This window comes from Tenebrio molitor, chromosome 3, assembly GCF_963966145.1.
Source record: "Tenebrio molitor chromosome 3, icTenMoli1.1, whole genome shotgun sequence".
NCBI classification, from domain to species: domain Eukaryota; kingdom Metazoa; phylum Arthropoda; class Insecta; order Coleoptera; family Tenebrionidae; genus Tenebrio; species Tenebrio molitor.
The window spans coordinates 6546581-6569994 of NC_091048.1; the positions used below are offsets into that span (position 1 = coordinate 6546581).

The 23414-nt window shown below is 32.3% G+C and overlaps 2 protein-coding genes across 5 annotated transcripts in view; both read right to left on the reverse strand.

Annotated features, from left to right (window-relative positions):
* LOC138127029 (uncharacterized) overlaps nucleotides 1-23414 on the reverse strand; it is a 104775-nt gene that overhangs the window by 28421 nt on the left and 52940 nt on the right. For all 4 annotated transcript variants that reach the window (XM_069042880.1, XM_069042879.1, XM_069042881.1 and 1 more), the window contains 2 exons: nucleotides 6624-6713; nucleotides 5019-5114 (listed from right to left, as the gene is read on the reverse strand). In XM_069042880.1, the coding sequence (XP_068898981.1) occupies nucleotides 5019-5114; nucleotides 6624-6713 (186 nt within the window). The remainder of the gene's footprint in view (nucleotides 1-5018; nucleotides 5115-6623; nucleotides 6714-23414) is intronic.
* On the reverse strand, nucleotides 7370-10198 carry LOC138127031 (E3 SUMO-protein ligase ZBED1-like). The gene is made up of 2 exons (XM_069042883.1): nucleotides 8046-10198; nucleotides 7370-7991 (listed from the first exon to the last, which is right to left on the reverse strand). The coding sequence occupies exons 1-2, from the start codon at nucleotides 9682-9684 to the stop codon at nucleotides 7627-7629; spliced, it is 2004 nt and encodes a 667-aa protein (XP_068898984.1). The 5' UTR covers nucleotides 9685-10198; the 3' UTR covers nucleotides 7370-7626.

A 23414-nucleotide genomic window follows, 5' to 3' on the forward strand; every position in this document is an offset into this window, starting at 1 on the left:
TTTTTAACTCCAAACCAGACGGAAGAGAAGAATCAAAAATAGAAAGCGAATGTCAGGAGGGTTTTTGTGACACTTTGTTTATCTGATGATTTCGGTAAATGCAGCAGCCCCATTTGGGATCTTTCAAAATTTAAAACATTTTTCTTAAATTCAAATGAACGAAACTGTTTTGAGGATTTTTCAGTCTTAAAATGTTTCTTTCATATCATCTTTTGTATTTTTTATTAAATTGTAATGTCAAAAACAAATACATAACATTTTTAAGAATGCCATCAAAAACCATCATGTATACAATGTAATACGGAACATTATCAATATTTATTCCAGTTATTTTAATAAAAAATATTTTACTTTCTGTCAATCACAACTTACAAAAAATAGTGAAATGTAAAATTAATCTACTGTTTATACTTTTGTGATAGGTAATAAAAATTGTTTTAGAAAGCACCAACAAGTAGGTGCACCGAGTTTGCTAAAAAATTTAAAAGCATGTAAAATTGAATTGTATTCAACAACTTCGGCATCTATCAATGAACAGACAATCTAAATTTAACACGTTCAATTATTCGTACAAAGAGTGAAGAATTCCGAGAGGCGTTCAAGCATAAAAATACATCCACTTCAAATTACTAACTAGTACAAGGTAGGTATTAATAGATCATTTAGTGAAAAGTTGAAAGATAACGCAAAACAACATAAACTAATCTTCTTGTTGTGGTGTAACATGATTACGTGGGATGTAAATTTGTGATGAATCTGTTCCATCCATGTTACATTTCTCATTGTCATCGTCATGGCCTACCATAAAATTTGTACCTCACGATCTCATGGGACCCCGTTAATTGTTAAATGTTTTATTAACACAATACAAGAGGCGGTTCGCTTTTTACAGTGGTATAAGCACGATACCATCCATTATATTGTCCGATCACGATTCTCATGGCAATTAAAAATTGCGCTCCACATATAAATCATGGTAATATTCTCCGGGCATGTCATTTGAATTTATGGCCATTTTTTACTTTTACTTTTCTTGAAGCGGTTATAATTCTCACCTACTTACCTGCAAATACGAACACAAATTGAAACAATCTCACCTGAATTATTTTTTTAAAACGTGTTTGTAAACGTATTTTATTGCTTTCAACTGTCATAAATTCTCATTTTTCTCCTTTGTAAACTGCGTGCTAACTGCTCTAAAGCAAAAAATAGCAGATAACCAACCGTTGCCCTAGCAACACATTCAAAGTGACATTTCTCGAAAAATTTGTCAAAACTGTCAAAAGCAAATGCGAAATCATTTTAAATAGATTTGGAAGCTTTGGGGCGTCGTTTCAAACAATAAAAGTTTGTATGCAACTCGTTTCTGTGCAAATTGGGCTTTTCTAATTGCCTTCGAGACCTTAAAATCCTCGCTGCGCTCGTATTTCAATCTGGCCTCTAGGGCAATTAGAAAAACCCAATTTACACAGAACCTCGTTGCATAAATAACTATTGTAGAAAAAAAAATGAAGAAGCTGTTATGTAATAATTAGAAGAGTCAAATGTGCATAATTCTATACTTTTGAACTTTTCTAAGATAATTTTGAATTTGATAAAGATGGCATCTCTTCCTGTCAAATTAACTGAGTACGATGCTAGATCATTATTAGTATTACCTACTACAAATATAAAAAAATTTCAGCGTCGTTAACCTATCACCTACAGATAAAATCATGACATTTTGCGAAATAAATTTGTTAGTAAATACCAATTAGTGGATGTTATTTCATTCAATCGTTTGCTTCTAAATTCGCAGGAAACAATAGAAGTGATATAAGTTGAATTAAATTGGTTTTATTGCTTTGTCAATTTTCAGTTCAATTTGTGTTAATAAACACAAGGTTAATCCAACTAATAAGAGATATTTTACAAGCATGTGAAAAGCAAACAAAACAGTTATAGTTAATAATAATTGGAAAAACAATTAAACCAAATGACATTAACAAATATGAATCTACTAAAACAAAATTAAACTTCGTTGCCGGCAGTACTGTAATAGAGTGAAAAAATCAAATTAATCATTCTACGTTTAAAATTACATCACTCACAATTTGAAAGGTAAACAACATCACCAAGTGAATTTGCTTTTCCTTAATAATGTTTATAGTTTTCACTACATTACCATTTTAGGTTAATAAATCAAAATCTTATTATAATAAAATACGCACCATTTTTTCTTAATTAAAAAATAAAATAAAACAAGCGTAATTTATGAAAGAGTACAAATAATATGATGAATATTAATATAATGCGAACCTTTATTAGCAAAGCTATAAAATACGTTGGCTACGAAAGTACTCAGTGAAGTGAAGCAACATCGGACGTAGCCAATGTTTGGATGGGTGGTCGTAGGGCAAACAGTTGATTCGTTGCAACTTCAAAGAAAATATAACTCCTGTCTCGGTGCGTGCCTTATTTTAATATGAATCTTTATTAGCAAAACTGCAGAATACATAATATGGAAAATATTAATATAAATAATATATTTTTCCTAATTGTTTATATTATATTTATTATTCATATACAGGTGTCCCTAAAAAAGAAGACGAGTCCATAACTCCCTTATTTATAGGAGGATTTTAATGGTTGCGAATAGGCTACAAAAGGGCCTAATAAATTCATGTATAGCCACAAGGGCTTTAATGGTAAACTGTCAAAATATTTTTTTTCAAATGCGAACACATATTTTTTTTTGTAATTCTGAGAGATTTTATTCTGAAAATAACAATGTATCACAAGTATGTATATACATACTTACATAACAAAAATACAAAAAAACAAGTTACAAAAAACACTACTATCCTCTATGCGCTCCATTTTGCGCTACACATTGGCGGCATCTTTGCGCAATCTCTATGTTATTATTTGTCATTTGTTTCTCCAGCTAACTTAATTTGGTTATTACACTGTAACGCAATGCATTTTTCATGCCGCTGGCCGTTATCGACGGTTTTGCATGATTCAAAATCCGCCGGGAATGTTAAATTCCCGACCTAGTACTTACAAAAGTGATCTTGGTTAAAAATTCATTTGAGAATGGTCTGGCAGAATTTGTCGGCATGAAACATGTTGTGGATTACACGTCCAGAAAATGTTTTGCGAGTGCTCGTGTTGCTGTGCCTCGGCTAAAGCGCCTCGGCTACGCAATACACTCACACTCATTTTCTGGACTAGTAATCCAAATAGCTATTGATCGCTTCTCGCTTGGTGCTCGTCATTTGTTTCAAAAGTTAGTGTTTTTTTTATGCGAGGTGACACTTGTGATACATTGTTGTTTTCAGAATAAAATTCTCTCTCTATCAGAATTTCTAAAAAAAAGGTATGTGTTCCCATTTGACAGTTTAACCTTGAAGCCCTTAGGGCTATACGTGAATTTAGTAAGCCATTTTGTAGCCTATTCACAACCATTTAATTTGGTGCATTGATAATTAAAATCGTCAAAGTGCAAAGATAAGGATTTTCAAAATTCTATTAATGTTGTTGAAAGTCAGGCATTTAAGAACGTCATAAAAAAATTTCTTGGAAATCACAAAGATGAAGACTACGAAAATATTGTAAGAAACATGTTGGAAAATTCTCATATCTTGGGATGTAATATGAGTTTGAAAATGCATTTCCTATTTTCGCACTTAAATCTTTTTCCGAAAAATCTTAGTGCTGTCAGCGAGGAATAAGGGGAACGTTTTCACCAAGATATAAAAGAAATGGAGAGGCGATATCAAGGAAGATGGAGCGTATCAATGCAAAGCGTCAAAGATGCCATTCCCATAAGGAATAAAAAATTTAGTTTGATTTTTAACTAAGAATTATTATAAACATATTATTTTCCTAAATAAATTGCTTAATTTTTTTTTGTTAATTGTGAAAAAACCGTGATACAAAAAAAATTAAGCATAATTTTGTAATCAGGGCTCCAATATTACACAAAATCAGTTATCAAAATCGAAACATCGATTAAAAAGTTTTGTTTTGTAGACCTGTGAATCAATATCCAATAAACGCTGCAGCTAATTAGTTGTATTGCAGTCAGTTTTAACGGTATGGAAAAAAGCACTTTAGCAGTACCTCCTCGAGCATATAAAAGTTTCTCTGCACATGACTCCGAACAAAAAATAAATAGTCTTGCAATTAGAATTGAATGCTTCAGTAAGGTACTAACTGGTGTCGCTACACGAGAAAACGCCTTCGCATTTACATTTAATTTATTTTCGTGCTACACATCAAACAAAACAATTATCCAAGTGCAGTACCTTTCTCCTGGTACTTTCGTCCGGTGTAGGCGTCTCTCCAACAAAATCGACATTTTAATAAATCGACGCAGTGGCGTAGAACTAATTTGAACTATATTTATCCTAAATTTTAAGAAATCGAGGTCGGAACCGCGCTTTTAATCTAAGTAAGAGAGCCACTCTCATCTAAATTCCAAACTAGAAATAGACAATACCAAGTAAAAACGAACCATCGTCGAGATACAATAGAAAAAACAACACCGCAGGAAGTGTTCTTTGAACGGGAAATTATCGCATTAAATCGACCTTTAACAACTGTTACACCGCTCACAATTGCATTCCCGATAATCAAAACACCTTATCAGTGACAATCTTACTTGCGTAACAGAAACATTCCACTCAAAAAACACTCTTTTTCACAATGGCTTATATAAACGCCATGCATGAAACAATGGTTTCGTCAAAAGATGGAATTTTAAGACTCGCCAGAACAATGATGCAAAGTAAAAGTGGTTGTACTATTGTCTGTGCAATTTTTTGGACAATAAATTTTAACGACGAGCGAAAGAAACGAAACGAGTTGATGTCATTTTTCATATCGTTTTCCACATTATATTAATTTGTTGAATAACACTCTCACGTTTTCACTGGCGGACGTTTTACTCTCATTATTGTTATTGTTTAAATTTTACTATTGTGCGATTGCATTTATTATCTATTGTTGCAGTTGTAAAGTAAATCGCTCACCTTTAATTGCCGGCTGCTTTTTGTCTTTGAGACCGGGAGGGGTCCGCTTCGGCTTGGATTCGCTGAGAGAGGACGTCGGTGTGGTCTTCTTGTTATCTACAAAAAGGAAAACATTATGAAAATCACCAATAAATCTGAAATTATTTTTTAAATCATTGAAGGTATCGAACGAAGAAAACAAATCAATTATACTTTCAATGCTTTATTGGTTGCCTACCTCTCGAAAAATCTATTATTTATTAATCAATTATTTATAATTAATGCTTTACCTTCAATGGTAAAACTTATTTTACCACTTATTCTGGGATAATTGTTGCTTACAATTGCAGTAAACGTCTGTAAACTTTGCCGAAATCGAAAAGTTGTTTTCTAGGTTAACAACAGCACATCGCTGACGTTTCTTTAATATTTCCGCAAAAATCTGCTTACCAGTAGCTTCGCGTTTGGCAATGAATCTGGTAAATGGCCCTTTTTTACGAATGTAAAATGTGCTCTTGTTTATTTTATAAATCTTATAAAATTCATGAGGTATGATTTATAGTAAAGTAGCGCTTGCACGCTTATTTGCATAGAATTTCGCTACGACATGACCGATAATTCACAACGCCTGCTCTGATTTGTTTTCTTTTTGATCACATTGTATATCGCGAATTTTTAAGTGAATTAAAAAAAATCCAACCAAATAACTTCTGAAGGTGTTTTGTCTAAAAAATGTCCAGTGGTTTCTCAACAAGAAGAAACTGGCCAAAGAAGTATTACTCACAAAGAGAGTGAAACTTTTAGTTTCTTTCTCCGAAGACCTTCTTAATAATTTTTTTTTAATAAATTTTTGTTAAAAGATAAAAACCAATACATTTAATACTGGCTACATAAACGTTCTATATTTTATAGTTTTGATTAATTAATTGTAAGATACCAAAATTTGTTGTTAAAATACATTTTCATTAAAGATTGAAATGGAATATGGGTGATTTGAAAAAACTTTATTCTACAGCATTTGGGAAATAATTTCCTTAATGACGGATTCCACTTTGAAAATAATTTACCATAATTTCTTTTAAATTGTAGCAATTAAGTATCGGACAAAATAAGATTAAAATTTGGTATAAGAAATGTTGAGGTAGGCAACCCAATAATCACATCTGTACATAGAGTCATCTAATCTCTCTGCTTTGGCAGACACCGAATGAGAACTGACAACCAGAGATAGTTATTTCCTGTCCAGTTATTTAAAACCCACAGCTGAAGATTCCGCTTGGTGGAACAAAGTACCAGCTGTGTCGTCAGGTGACTTCCACCTGTGTGTTTAGAGTGCAGACCAGGGAACCTGTTTAACACCATCAACTGACAAAATGATAAATGAGCAAAGTTGAGCACGTCGACAAAACATTGTCGATTGTGTAGATAAAATGATCACAACAAATTCCCAAACATTAGTCATGTGCACGCGAGATAAAAATAAACGAATAGGTGCACATCTCGTGGTTCTTCTGTTTACAAACATTCTATCACGACAACAATTAGAATTTCGTCGTGCGTTGTCCACCGCTTCCGGTTAGATTTCCCTCATTACCATTCAGATTCTATTTTTTTTTTTTGACTTACTTTCTGTGGCATTTTGTGGCGCAGGTCTTGATAATTTCGAAGCCGTCAACACTTGAGTCACTTGGACAACTTCGCGTTTCTTCGACGATCCTGCAACAAGAGTCGGATTGAGCAAACATTGTGGAGAAACAAAGAACAGATAACGATGATTTACACCCGACTCTCACCTTTTTTGCCAAAACTACCGAACCTCTCTTTAGTGTGTATCCTTTCGGATGATGAACGACTAAGTTTATCCTTCGAAGGATGCTGGCCCATTTTTACAATTTAATCCGTACCATCTTTGAATATCACAGATATAAGTGTGTCATGACGATGACGGTGGCAATTTGTAATTATCGACAAAAAGTCCGCTTTTGCGAATCATCTTTGGATGGAAGAGTCAAGGTGACCGTCAAAAATCATTTAACTGTAAAAATTCAGACGATGGGTAAATACCAGCCGAATCATTTGAATAGAGGAGTTTCCCCAAGACGGGAAATGGAATGCTTGGCGAATTCGCGAAGGCTGTATTTTCGTCTCGGTGGAGAGTTTTTGTCACCCTATCGGTGTGCAAGTGTTCGCCTGTGCATTGTAAGAATAGCCAGCCGTTGACGACGACCTATAATTTGCTTCTCTAAATAGACTACAAATATAATAACACAGCCGTTCGACATTAGCGAGCGGGGTTTCGATCTCAAATTGATTTCAAAATGTTTCCTACAAAGAGACCTCAACAAAAGAAACATCAACTGTCTGTTCTAGGGATGGGACATCGAACACAAACATCGATGTTCAATATCGGTGTTGACATCGGTAGCGACCATCGATGGGTAGAAAACATCGAACAAAAAACATCGATATTTTGAAACATCGATGGTATTAAAAATTGGGGCGAAAATAGTCATTTGAACATATTAAATTAATAAGTTGATAAAAAAACATGTTTAATCACTGTTTAAAGTACAAAACTAAAATATCAAAAAATTAAAATTAGGTAGGTATCCAACTAGAATTACGAAAATTATAGATTCCAGAAACTTTTATCAATAGATTGCAAAAATAATAACATTGACAACCGTTTCCCTTTTAATCTATTCCGTTGCTGAGTTACAGTTTGCCCAGCTTTAGAAAAAAGTCGTTCAGATGGAACGGATGTTGCGACTGTTGTCAAAAATTTTAATGCAATTTTCGCAAGTATGGGATAAGTATTTGTCATCCCTTTCCACCAAGCCAGTGGGTTTTTGTCCAAAGGTATAACTTTTGTTCTTAAATATAACGTAAGTTCAGGTATAGAGGCGTCATCCCTGTCCCCTGAATTTTCATCTACCAAGCGTCCATGATCAGCCCACAAATCAAATGTCTCTGATTCTTCCTCCGTAGCTGTATCTGTAATAAATTATATTTAAATATTTTTTAATTATTTACGTATACAATACTTACCTCCTGGAATTTGAACTGGTTCGTTGGCAATGTTGGCATTTATATTATTTGCCATGTCATTCTCAGCCTCCTGCATTATTAAGTTCTGCACAGCTTCCGTTGCCTCGGTACAATAAAGTGCGTTCCTGAAGTACATTTTTTTGAATCGTGGATCCAAAAGTGTTGCAATTTGCAATAAATATACTTTTTCTGCTGGGAAGAAACGTTTTTCACATTCCGTTGTCAATCCTGCCTTTAAAAGTTTTCCTATTTCATGTTGTGGATTAGTGTTCAAAATTTTATTGTGAAGATTAAAAGCCATTGGGATCACCAAACTAGTAGTTGTATAGGCTTGGCCTCCAATTTCATTGGTGGCAGCTTCAAACGGCTGCAATAAGTTTTGAATTTCAATCAAGTCTAAAATTTCTCTCGCTGTCACCATAACCGGAGCGGTTGGATGGCGGTTTATTATTTGGTTTACAACTTCCCGTAGTTCCAAAAATCGCACAATCATGTGATAAGTAGAGTTCCACCGCGTTGGTACTTCTTGTATTAATTTTTTTGGGTTATTTTGTTCTTGATGCTTTCTCAACTCGTCACTGGCATTATTACTCTTCTTAAACCAAGTAACAATATCTTTTACCTTCTTGATAAGTAGTTTAACATCGTCATGATGCAATAGCGCTCGTTCCACTACCAAATTCAATTGATGGGCAAAACAATGCAAATGCCTCCTTTTTCCGAAAATAGTTTCCACTGACTTTGTTATATTTCGGGCTCCATCACTAATTACCGCCGTCACTTTTTCATTTTTAATTTCCCATTCGGCAAAAATGTTATTTAGTTTTTCTTCTAAATAAGCTGCTGTATGTCTTTCATTCAATTCAAACACTCCCAAAGTTGCGGATGTAATGGCCGAATTTTCTAAAAAGTGTATGGTTAGCCCTAAAAAACTTCTGGATTGAAAAGTTTCCGTCCAGATGTCGGTTGTTACACTGTAGTGGTCCAACGAAGCTATTTTAGATTTAAATAATTGAGAAATCACGTCGTATTTATTTTCCAAAAGCTTAGTAATAGTTTTTCTTGAAGGAATTGTGTAATTAGGTGTAGTTACTTTTAATAAATGCCGGAAACCTTCATTTTCAATTACTGACAGAGGTTGGTAATCGTGACAAATCATGTAAGTAATAGCATTTGTTATTTTAATGTTCTTAGTACCGCCTTCTTTACATGACGCTAGTTCATCAAAGGATTCACCAATAGTCTTTTGTCTTTTAGACAGATATCTTTGGGTTGGAGAAAAATTAACACTCGTACTAGTACTAGGCTGGTCACAATCTAAATCTTCCTCCATGTCAGTGCTGCAAAATGAAGCTGAGGGTGGCGGTGAACGTGCGATAGTTACGGTACTAGCCAAACTAGTAGAACTTTCATTTTCACGGTTAAAACTAGAAGTACTTGAAGTAGTGGAATTGGCGAAAGTTATTTCTAATTCCTTAGCTGTTTTTTGACTGCGAATTTGCTTGTGCATACTCGTAAGGTGGCACTTTAAATTCGATGTATTTCCACTCGTTTTAATTTTTTTAGAGCATAATTTGCACCTTGCATAAGCGTTATCAACTTTTTCAAAAAATCTCCAAAATAAACTTTTAGGTGGCATATTGATCTATAAAAATGAAATAAAACTGTAAAAGTTATTTTTGAAATTAGCTATAACTTGTATTTTAAAATTAGAATAGGAGTAAATTGCAAAAGAGATAAGTATTTTACATAATAGGTAAAATGTAAATTTAAAAATATACTTACAAAAATTGGTAAACATAAGAAAAGAAGAAGTCTTTCACTTTTGTTCTGTTCACTTTCAACTCAGACTCAGAATGAAACGCAAAAGCAAATGTGATGGCAGCGGAAAGTGGAAAACTGGAAACGATCAATCGATCCCGATCTGCGAAGTCAGTGCCAAATATACACGTGCACTTCCCAGAAGGGCCGTTCACGTCTTCTCTTGGAAACTATATTCCTGTTTGTTTTTTTTTTGTCGATGTTCGATGTTTTATTACGAACATCGATAAAATATCGACGTTTGAAAAAGAATACCATCGATGTCAAAATATCGAAGATTGAAATCAAAACATCGATGTTCGGCTAACATCGATGTATATCGCCCATCCCTAGTCTGTTCGGAAAACATCTCTTATTAAATATGGCATGTGTGGTGTTAATAAATTCGTACTCTCTGTGTGGTAAAAATGAACATGTTTCATTAGTCATTACTAAATTTGTCTAAATGGCTCCAGGTCGTTGTTAAGGAAAATTCTTTAAAACAAAAACAAAAAATAATTCAGTTTTTTATTTTTTGTAAAACCTTACTGCTTGGTCTACTTGCAATGTACAATAGTTATTTTTGGTTGTATTATATTAAATAATATTTTACCAGAAATTACAAATATTTTAAGCTAACAATGTCGGATCATTGTTTACATTTTTAGTCATTATAACGTTCCATGCAGAACCTTGGATGAAATTTATTTGGTTTTAAAAATAGGTACATGGTGTCTAACTTATGCAAAAAATACATATGTGCTGACTATTAACTTGTGCAATAACAGGAAATCAATTAAGATAAAAGTAAAATACATGTTAATTTAATTGATTTTAACAGAGTATGAAAAGGAGAATATGTACTTATTAATTAACGAAATAATAATTGATTGTCAGTTGGTTTTTTGTTACCTCAATTGGTTTCAGTCTTAAAATTTAAAGTTGTTCGAAGTACAAGGCTGATATAATTTTTTGTTATTTTGCAAATGTTTTTTGTGGTTAACACTATTTTATATCTTTTCTTTCATTGTCTACATCGAACATTTTTGTGACAAGACAATTTTTTTGAATGAAAATAAAACTGCATTCTTTAAAAATTGTGCTAAATGAAAAATGTCACATTTTTATTTAAATAACCAATATCGGATGTTCATTTAAATTTCCCGTCAAAGTGGGCCTTGAAGAGTCGATTGTGAACGCACGGCTCCTCAAACTGTAAAAAGTGAGATTAGATTTAAACATCTGATCCGTGATCCGTGGTGCGTTCACAATTGACTCAGCGCCAACTATTTTTATTATTAATGAGTCAACATTATTCAAATAGTAACGTGCGATCGATTAAAAAAAAAATCGAGTTACCTGGATTGTGCTATTCTGATGCTTTGATTGGTTCAAACCACCATTCTCACCTACTCTAATTTTTTTTATTCGATCGCACGGTATTTAAAAGAGACATGTTCCGTTGCAAATTGATATAACGTTTAAAAAATTTCAAAAAGTTTAAACAAAATTAGATTTGTCCGAATTTATTAATGTCATACGTGAATATTAAAGCTTGTAACTGACGGGCACCTTTTACCTTTGATTATTACTATTGTTGCCAAACTACAAAGATAATCAGGTGCACACCTTTAACTTAGCAGCGTACTAGCAATTTTGACCAAATTTTCAATCATTTGCATCTCGAAAACGAAAAAGATAAGATTTTTTTTTGTCTATGTCTTCTCCTCATCATCACCAATTACCAGGTTTTTTTTCCAAACTTATTTCAGAATCACCCTGTATAATAAATTTAAGAAATATGAATATCTAAAAATTTCCGTTATTCGAAAATCAAAGTAAGATTATTGTTTCAAATAAAATTTTGGCTTACGTGACTTAATTGTGTATACAAAAACATCAAAGAAAAAATATGTGAAAAAAGTTCCCACAGTGGAGCAACTTAAAGTCTCGTCGATAAAGAAGAATCCTTAATTAACAGGTATTTGAATATTTCACAAAATGGTAATAATTAATATTATTAGTAAGTAATTAACTAGTGGCCAAATTTCGTTCCTCTATTAATTTTAATTATTCATTTAAATAAAAAAAAGACGGAACTTGTGAATTGATGATACAATAATCGTCAAATAAAAAACTAATTAATAATTATCTTTAAAAGGACAAATAGAGTAACACTTCCTCCTATTTAGAGTCTTCTAAAACAAGTCAGTATATAATGATAAATCATCCTTTAACCTTTACAGCCAACTAACAACTAGCATTTAAAAAACGAAGTTTTCTAATTTGCATATTAAATACAGTTGGTTGCAAAAAAACGAGAACTGTCTGAATAAAATTGACACATTTTTACAATTTTCTCATAGTGTGAAACATTCTTACGAGTATGATCAAAATTCACTGTTCGACACTGTAAGAATTTGAAAATTTTCTCCTGTGTGAACGGATTTTGATAAATGTGACAACTTATCAAAACGAAACGTCAAGCTAATTTTAACGACTTTAAACGATTTGGAGCCTTTAAGGGGCTCGTCTAACAAAAAAACGTGTTCAACTCGTTCGTGTGTAAATTGAGCTCTTTACGGCACTCGTGGGCCACTCATGCTATAAAGAGTCTAATTTACACACGAACTCGTTAAATAATATACTATTAAAAAACTATTTGATAGGTATTGTCAAGAAGACAATTAATTGACAAATGGACAAAACCAAATTTACATTAGGAAAATTTTCATTTCCCGTTTTTTTATTGCAACCAACTTTACATGTTTTTTTACAAATAAAATCAATTTGGTAATTTTGGGGATTTTGTAAATTGTATTGTTTTAAAAGATTTACGATTCCGATTAGAGAGATGATCTTGATCAGGTAAGTGTACATTTGAAAGACAACACGTGTCTTTTATATGGCGAAACCGACGAAAGACTTACGAAATTTCTGTTGCCCCGGTCTAGATTATATCAGGGCCGGACGGTATTCTAGTTTTATTAACAATTCGGTAATGGAAGGTTATTTTGGTGTCTTAACGAGATTGTAGCTAATCGAAATTTAAAACAATTCGCGGTAGAAGTCGATATTCGCGTTCGATGCGAAACGAGCTTGTTTGCAATTTGCATGAAAGGGTGTGTTGTCGAGGCTAATTTCGTGTAATTTAATAAAGGGAGCGACCAGACGTCTCCCATAAAATAAACAACAACGAACAAATAGGTCTAGAAAAAATAGACAATGGGGTGGAGGTCATAATATGTGTTGTTGTAAAGGTTTTTCACATTTGGAACAAAAAATAAAAATGAAGTGATGAGTCAAGAACCAATATTAGGTATTTCGAATCTATGCGTTTTTTAAGTTGGTGTTAGTAGAACTTAAAAAAGTTTTACATTTTACATTGACACAACTTTTTTAAAAATAGACTAAGAGGTAACTATAAAGGGAGTTCTAAACTATTTTTAACACACTTCCTAGGAAATTTGCCACGTATTAATTAATGTGTCTCATATTTCTTGTATTTTTTTATCTTCAAATGCTACAACATCTTTCTTAATACTTGTGTAACTTATTTTTGGAAAAAACATCAAAACTTGTGATTTAACTTGTGATTTCTTGAAGCATAAAATTATCAAATAAAAATAAATGGTTTTCCGCAAATTATTCTTGAGCAAATTGAACGGATAATTAGGACTGACTGCAAGTGCAAAATGTTAAAATAAATATTGTGCTCATATCTGCACACATGACATTATGCTATTACATCAGTACCGGTTTATTCAACTCTTAATATTGCCTTTTTCCCAGTTTCTTCTCTGAAACCGTCGAAAGACCAAATTAGTTATTTCCACAAACTTCAACAGTCTTGTGCCTTCTAAATCGTTGGGTAACTATTTGCTCTAAAACCGTCCGAGAACAGAATTTTAATGGACTCCGTGGTATTTCAAAAAAATGAACAAGGGACACATCGGTGCAGTGATAATCCAAATTTAAAACCATTTCAGTCGTGGAATCTTAATCGGCTCAAAGCCTCATAAAAGGCTTAACATGTTTCATGTACGTTAAATTACCATAACGGTTTATAATAATCCTTAAACTTTCAAAATAATTTTAGATTGTATGTATCTTCCTAGTTTATTAATGTTACACTTAAGTTAAATTAGTTTAATTTATCAGCATAATTGACAGGATGGCGTTCGGCCAGACCGGGAACCCGTTTCATCGTTTGGGGATCACGTTAAATCTGAATTAAGGACGAGAATAAAAACTGATTTATAACAAATCGTAATAATTGAGTGTTTAAATTGTTTCTAGTAATGGACGAGCGATTTTTGCGTTACATCATCACAACTAAAATAATTATTGATCAAGACCACTGGTCTCCTATAAATAACGTTTTATTGCATATGGATGAGATCGTGCAAGAAGTGGGAACAATAAATTCGAAATAACAATAGTGATTTGAATAAAAGACGAGGGATTTTGGAGATATTTTTGTCGAGTGTGGTGGTCAAGGAAAATACTTAAAATTACATGAATAAGGCAATGGAAATAAAAGGATTCGTGCTGATCACGATTTCCAAGTTCGAAAATATTTAGACTGGCAGACGTGAAGAAACTAAAGATGACAGAATTAAAAGCGCTAAGATTTACATATTAAAGCGCTAATATTTTCATACAAATATAATAAAAATAGAATACAGAGATTTGGTAAGAATACATGAATACCGAATCATTTTTTTTCATTTTGAAACCATCCAATTTTTAGAGATAGCCTCTGGAATATTTTAAAGAAAATTTCTCTTACAAGACAAGACTAGACTAGACAGAAATTTCTGTGGGACATTTTCCGGAACCTTATTTTCACTGGCTAACCTAGTTAAATTTAAAATAAATCATTTTTGCATAGTTGATACCTTGTTAACATTAACTTTGAATTAGTGAATACTAAATTTTCGGATCAATGTAAACACAGATCGTTTATTTTTTTAAGTGGTTTAGTAGATTAACATATTATCTGTGTTAATGGCATACACTATATCAAATCGTGAGGAGAATTTAGTAATCTATTTGCAGAACAAGAACTTTCCTTTTATTGATGGAATTCAGTAGTGCCTGTTAAATTATTTTGTTAAATTCTCGAATAGGTACTGATAAATTTAGGATATCACATTCATGTTTTTTTTTATTATATTTGTTATTGTATATTTTCCTCAATGTTTATTTTGACATGATGTGCTTATTTATCGCATGTATTTTAGCATCAGTACTACATATTACTATTGCTAACATGATGTGGAGTTTAGGCATACTACCTAGGTACTTCCTTAAATTATTAAAAAAAAAATTCTCTTTATGGAATTTGTAAGGAAATAATGAAAATAAAATGCATGTTAATTGCTCCAAGCAACACATCAGTTCTTCTTAATGAATGCTTTTTGATATATTAGGTAGGTATGTTAAAAAAATTAAAAGTTAAAAATTTTATAACTTCTATTGGTAGGTACATAATTAAATATCCAGAGGAAATACAATTTCTATAAAACTATCATGTTCTCTTATGCGGTAATTAAGAATGGGCAGGAAAAAATTAGGAGAAGACACATCATCTTGAAAAAAAATGGACTAAAGTATAAACCTAACCTCATTCAAGCAAAACAATAGGTCAGCATTTAGTTGTATGGGTCGAATACGTACTTGTTGATTGTTTCGTTCACGAAAATGCAAGGAAATTGTTGTAATATCCCTCAGTCAACACCAAAATCAAATTTCTTATAATCCTTTTTAAATTACAACCATAAAAAATATTCAAGTATCAAGTACTACCAACCTTAAAAAATCGACTCTGGACATCTTACGACTCCCATTGAAGTAAATTATTCACGAATTCCTTCACGTTTTACTACTTTACCTGCACTCTGCAGTAATATTCTGGCAGATACGACCTAAATTAACCTTACGGTCTGATTTAACCTGACAAAATCGTACATGACCTGACTTTACCTATGATTTTCAGTTTAAACAAATCTCAGGTTATTTATTTCAATGGAAATCACAGCGTCGAGATAAGAACAAAATAATCTAAATGGATTATTAAAACCCAACCGTAATTTTGTTCATTTGGTGCAAGGTTATTATTGTAATGTGAGTGCGTTTTAATTAGGTAAGTGGACATTTCACATAATGTATTCTAAACATTAAGTGAGAAATTTGTCTGTTATTGGGTAAGTGAGGTTATGTTTGTTTCACATAATTTTATTTTTTTACGTGAAAGTAAAATCTCTGGGCAAGTTTCTTTTACGTATTATTGTTTACCACATAAAATAACGTATTGTTGCAAATTTTTATAACAATTAGAGCTCCGACGAGGAGCTAGTGTTTACTTAATTTTCAATGTTTAAAATGCACGCAGAATTCGCTACTAAATTGCTAGTTTCAACTCAAAACTAGCTAGGACATATCTATAGTTGTTCTAGGGAATCTATTTAAAAAATTATTTCTGGGGCACATTTAAAATACGAGTAAATTCTGCATCCATATTCTACAAGGTTTGTACAATAAATCATTCGAGTAATTTCCTTTGAGACAATAAATATGAGAAGTGTCCGAATATGTATAAACTTCTCCCAACTAAAATAATTAAAAAAAGACAATTTTGCAGAAAGCAATAACAGTACAAGCATCTCTACGAAAACAATGAGCAAGTCTTAAAACTATACTCCTGGAAGTTCTACAATTTTCAATTTTATATGTATAAAGGAAATTTTCCCATTGATTTGTATTTATTGATAAAATATTCTGAAAACCACCAAATCAGCAGGTTTCAAGTTCAAATTGTCAATAACTAAGCCCACATATTTATGTACATATATTTAAAAATAAAACTTTCAATTTTTTTATTAATTGCACATAGTTTAAATAACTTGCGTGGGCACACACTGACACTTTTGACTGATTAGAACTCACAACTATCTGCCCATTTTAGATCTCAAGACAGTCAAGGCTGCATTGCACGCATTTTTTGCATTCATACCTCTAATCATTATGTAAACAGTCCATCATGGAAAATACCTTAAATGAAGATAAACCAGCGGTAACCTTGACATTTCGCCATAAAATTTGTGCATCTTTAATTAACGTTGCAAATTGCTGCAAGCACAGACAAGCGACGATTACCTTGTCCCGACCAAATAAGCTAAGAATACAACAGAACGATGATAAGTCACCTACTTACGGCCTTGTTAACCCAATAAAAATCCTCGCACCAGATACCGCGGCTCTTAACGAATGTAAATAGTCCTGGCAAATAATTATTATTGAGAATAATAGTAGGCGTGGGTACGGTTATGCATGTCTTATATCATAGCGGATGTGGTGGTACTGTCTGTACAACGATCTACCCTGAAGCATTCTCTTTATGCATGCACCGTACGCTACTGCGAGTACAGTGCCGTATTAAGAAATCTATCGCAGGAAAAGTGCCCGCGAAAACAGGTTGTTGTCAAGTCCCGCAGGCTGCATTAACATTTAACGGTACTGCCCTCGCCCGTTCTTTCCACAGCTGATGGTGATAGATCAAGTGAGCGATAGAGCGATAGGTACTTATCTAGGAAGGAATCGGTTATTAACAGCAAATTAAGTGCAAGAGTTAGACAGCACAATGACGAAATGGTGAAGGACGGTGATAAAAAAAGCGAAGAAAGATAATGGAATACCATGAAGCAGTGCTCAGGCAAAAAAATATGCTTGAAAAGAAAATTAGTGAAGGTTACTTGTTGTGCAGTCTTCCTAAACTACAATCTTTAATTTATTATTAATAGTACATCGAATAATCTAAAGATTTAATTAGGTACGATCTAATCCTTGAAAAGGAACTTAGATTTTTGTAGATTATAGTTCAATTCAGTTATTGGTAAAAATAGCACAGTCTTAAAACCATTAAAAAGAAACTAATATTAGAGATAGCAACGATATTTTTATCACTTGTACGACAGATTTTTTCAAACTTCATGAAAAAATTTGGTATTGTTACAAAGAATCTAAGTGTCAACAGAAGAACTTGTGGATGTTTCTTGCTATGATTTATATATTTTTTCTTGGATACGTTAGTACAGATAAGTGAACATGATTTTAAAATGGCAATTTAGAAGGACTCCGTTTTTATTAATATGTGCGTCTTATGCGGTTTATAACTTGGACCAAAGTAGAATTCTAGATAAAAATACTACGAGCTGATACAGATGATTCATATCTGACATAAAAACGTTAAGCATAAAATATTTTCAGCATTTTTTAAACGTGCACCTGTCATTATAGATAGAGTGTCGTTGTTATCGTAGATTTATTTTAGATCAAATTCTAGATAAAACTTGTAAAGAAGAATATTGTCAATGAAAGTGATACAATCTAAAAGAAAATTGTAAAAACAAGGGGAGTTCTAAAAATGTCTCCAAATTGAAAACTTGACTGTCGGTACAAATGTATAACAGTGCTAGATATAACTTTTTCATAAATAAACAATACGTATAAACAATACGGGGGCGTATTTGACTCTGACCAGTGATGTAAAATGAACCAAATAAAATAGTTTTTAATTTATTTAAAGCTACACATTCAAACAGAATATTTCATCCGCAATTTCTATTTTCATCAAAAGCAAAATTTTCGATTTTCTACTTTGTAACCTTAAAATATTTGTAGATTTTGTGAAGAATCATCAAGATTTATTAAAATTTAACATAAAATAACATTTTTAATTTACAATGCGAAAATTTCCGATAATAATGCGGAATCTGGAAAAGTGCCCCGAATGCTTTCAGCGTTTCCACGTTGAATGGCAAGGGAAATCCTCTCAAAAAGGAATTTCTTAGATTTTGAATCTCCTGATTCCGCGACGTTATTGTAGACTTTGCAGAAAATTGTATCAGAGCCTAGAGTGAATTTGAAATATTTTTTAAACATTTCTAAAGCAAACACTATGAACAAGTTGGGTACTTTATCACTCTCTAAACTAAAATGACAATACTTATTTACATTAGAGTACGGTAGGGGTATTTTACAGCGCGAAAATTAAGTTTCAGGCATGAGGCGAAGCCGAGTACCATGTGAACACTTTAATTTTACAGTGACTGTACAAAACCTGCACCCACAAATCGTCGTTATTACAGTGTTACAGATGAACAACGTAAGAGCTGAGAATATGTTCGCAATCACCTGATGTATTTTCACTTTTTGAAAGTCCAACCTTGACAAAATTTAATTTATAGAAACTGTTTGTGGATACAGTTTTCTATCTAGAAAAAATAATCTCGAAGAGAGATAATAGTTCCATTTAGTATGAGTACTTGACAATTTTTTAACAAAAATTAATTTATCCTTTGAAAGTAATTTTCTTTCATCCCATTGTTTAGCATGTATCGGCCTAGTAAAAAATAACAATCAAATGTTCCTGATGTGGATCATTATCAAACACAATTTAAATGAAAAGTACTTCTTTGGTCTTCTCTGAAGCAATAAAATACTCAATGTTTACAATTTTTTCTGAACAACTATTTCTTCCCTTCTTTGCACCTGAACTATCCCTGAAGCCCTCAAATTCCTTCAAGATCACTTATCCCTCGACCGTTTTCCTCAACCCAAATCCACATAATATACGACATTTACGGTTATTTAAATCAGTGTTTGTTTACTTCCTATCTTTATTACACGTTTAGATACACAATCCCACATCACCACAACAAAAAGGAAATCTAACAGTATAAATCAGTCAGTTTGGAATTAAAGTGGGTGATCGACCCATCGACTAACCTTGATATTGCCACGAAATAAGGTGAGTAGGTTTTAAAAATGAAGGGCAAAGTAAATTTTTGTTCGTATTTACTTTCATATTTAAGCTCTACATTAACACATTTCACTTCGGCGTAAAAACTGGATGGCCAGACGATTCTCCACCTCTTGTCCGTGTGGAACTAACAGAGGTATCATTTCAGGCAATTATGTAGATCCGAGAGTTTTTGCAATGTTTGCGTTTAAAATTCGTGCCGCTTTCCATTTCATTATCACCGTCGATGCATTCCCGATAAATTAATAAAAATTGTATAACGAAATTCGATTGTGCAGAAATAGAAAGGAACGCTTTCGTCGCATCGGCTTGATATGTAGATAATTGCACGAGAAATCGATTCGAAGCGCATTTTACTTATGCATCGTTGAGTCGCGGCAAAAATGCAAACATCCCCGGAGATCATTACATCATCGTAACCCTCCCGCTTGGGGTGCATAAGTGACTCACGTTTGGAACAATAGGTAGCCGTGGTGGTTCCCCTTTGTAGCCACTACACGCACTGCCTAAAACCTTTCACGGTTTATGGTTTCATCCGTAATGGAATACAGCTGTAGGTCAAAATTTTACTTGATGGACTCACCGATTAACGAAATTTCTGTGTCACTCCGATTTGGGTTAAATAAATGTGTTTCATCCAGTCCCTTGATAAGCGACTTGTAATAAAATATTTACTCTGTTCGCAGTCGTTAAATTTTTATGTCACACCAACATCAGACTAGACCTACGGCATACGTAAAGTTCATGGGAAAGATGTTTATCGTTGATGCTGGGAAGACAACAGGAAAAAGAATTTAGTCTAGACCGCCAAACATGTGCTACAACAATGAAAAACTGTAGGTTTTTATTGTTCAAGCAAGTGGCAGGTTTTAGCTAACTGTACACGTAACAATGGATGGGACTGCTAATTTACGAATTAAAAAAAAAAAAAATAGAGTTAGAGTGACTTAAAGTTATGGGGAAATTTGGTAGCGTGTTTTAAGTTTAAATGAGGCAATTAAAATATTTGGGAAAATAATTAAGACGAAAAGACTAAATCTGTACAATTGGAAACAGTCAAAAATTGAAACAGTAAAATCATGTTTGCATAAAACATACATTTCTGGACAATGTGATAAAAAACGAACAAGTGTGAGTCAGTAACAATAACATTGTATGCATTTTATTTCGTTAAATTCTGCGATAAGAGTCAGCACTTTTATCAAAGTATTAAAATCATTGGTATTTTGTTTTTGGAAATCAACACTTCTTACAAATTGTACCGGTTGTGGCAAGTTTTGCTTCCATCCCTAAAATCTCGACTTCTAATTAAATAAAACTAGTTACACATACTTTTAGAACGATAAAGCACATAATTTTTTTTCGTTAATGAATATGGTGGGAGCAATGTTCGTGATTTTTCTAGTGGAAAATGTTAATTTATTCATTAAATTATAATTAAATCTAGTGGGGAATGTATTTGATTCAACAATCACAATGACAAAAATTGAATTAAGTTGTTAAATAACTGCGTTTTTGTATCGTAAATCAATCAAAGTAATTTTGACAAAATCGAATGATTCATCAACAAAAAATCATTTACCTTCTTGAAGTCTCTTATCTACAGCTTGTTATAAATGTGAACCGAGACGGCCCCATTCTAGGATACCGCTCCCGATAAATCTCATTGTTGCTTAATTTACGACGGCTCAACAGGCAAATCCTAAATAAAAGCAATTTTTGATTTTGTAATGTCCAAGTGTATTTTGTTAAAAATTGTATTCATATTTTTTCTAATTCCGTAAATAAATATTGAAAGTGTGCTCTAAAATTATTTTTCTTGAATTTATAGAATAACGAAAAATTACAAAAAAGTCTTTTCTTTGGTTAATTAAAAGTCGTTGCACCCTGTATATTTTTTGAATTTGGTACACGACCTCAGATTTCTTAAAATGTAGACGTGGAGCAAGTGAAGTGAAATTAAGTAAAATTTTATGCGACTTTGGAATTATACAGGGTGTAGTAGAAAAAAAGTGCATTTATTTTAGCTGGTAATAGGACTCATCTGCTACAACTTTTCTAAATATTTTTTTTTCGAAAGCAAATTCGGAAAGTTTAAAAATTAATCTAAATTTACTAAAGATTTGCTTAACCCCCTATAGAACGATTTTAATCAAACTATATTTAATAAAGAAACAAAACAAGAAGGTAACAAAAAACAAACGAAACCTTTTTATTCGTGAAGCGCAATTTCGGGAAAAAACATTACTGCAAAACATACTGATTTTTAAAAAACAATGAATATAAAAGTGCAATACGAAGGGAATAAAAACATGAACGGGACGTCAAAATAAAGGGAGACAAATGGAAATTCAATTTTGCAAATTTCAAGAAACTTTATTTAGAAACATTGTTGTAATTGATGAGTATTATTACTTAGTTCTTAAAAGAGGAAAATCAAAAGTACAGAAAAAAATCTGAAAAATTTACTCAAGTGGCTCTTTTGTGGAACCGATCTAAACCCTATGGAAAATATTTGGAAAGACGTTAAAACACTTGTTAAAATGTCTTCGAGGACCAAAGATACTGGTAATCTATCTTTATTTAACAGAACTCGTGCCAAGAAGATGTCTCATACCTAGTATTGGTGAGCAAGGGATTTATTTTTAAACAGTTCCCTTTGAAAAACAATTATAATTTTTTTTATATTATTAAATAATCACATGAAAATAATTATTCCATTGGATACATCGAAACGAAAAAAATCTTGAGGATTTACATTTTGTCAAAATAGGAATCTAAAATGTTCAATCAAAAATCGAGACACTAGTGAATTTCACGAATATCAAAAATATCAAAATTCAAAATTTTCTTGAACTAGGTAATGGCAGCGTCCAATACAAAATGGAAAAACAATTTGACCTCTTTTTTACGTCTTAGCGCCGTTTGCTACATTATTCAATGATTTTTAGGTTAAACTATCTTTAGTATTATCTAATAAAATATTTCTTTTAAAGTTTTTAAATATTATTTTAAACGACAAAGCAATTAAAAAAAATTCCTGGATAAATTACATGTTTTTAATAGATATTGGTCACTGAGTAAACTTAATAATTATATTAAAGTAAACACCGTTCATGTTGTTTTGGCATAATGGGAGGCTCCGATTTATTTTTTAACGTTAGACACACTGTTTGATTTCCGTCACGAAAGTGCCTGACATGCGGACCTATCAAAATCAACGTAACATGTTGCTGAATTTCCTGCTAAGTGTGATGAGTATTCTTTATTACAAATTAGTAAAACTGGCAACAATGTGCTAGACATTGACGCTATTTATAACCTCAAACTTAGAAAAACATAACCTAATTCAACAGACAGCTTTACTACCAAATTGAATAAAAAATTTCCATGGCCTCCCATTATGGCAAAACAACAAAACAATAATTATTTAGACAATAAAACAAAACAATAACTAATCAAAATATGGTCAAGAAGTCTAAAATTGTTAATTTAATTTTTGCCACATATCTTGCATATTTTTTCATTTCTTTTTCACATTATTCTAATATTTTTGTATTTGTTCTTTTATCATTTTTATAGTTAAAAAAAATGTAATTTCCATTTTTCGTAAAGTTAATGAATTGATAAATTAATTTGTTGGAGGACTAATTCAATGTTTTTGGACAATAAAATGTATTTTGACAGGAAGGAAAAATAATTTTTATTTTCATGCATAAACAGCAACGCAATTTCTGTAATTA

Excerpts from the sequence above, each read along its gene's own strand:
- LOC138127031 (XM_069042883.1), bottom strand. The coding sequence starts at position 9,684 with ATGCCACCTAAAAGTTTATTTTGGAGATTTTTTGAAAAAGTTGATAAC. Across the intron at positions 7,992-8,045 it reads ACCAGTTCAAATTCCAGGAG|ATACAGCTACGGAGGAAGAA; the intron begins GTAAGTATTGTA and ends AATTTATTACAG.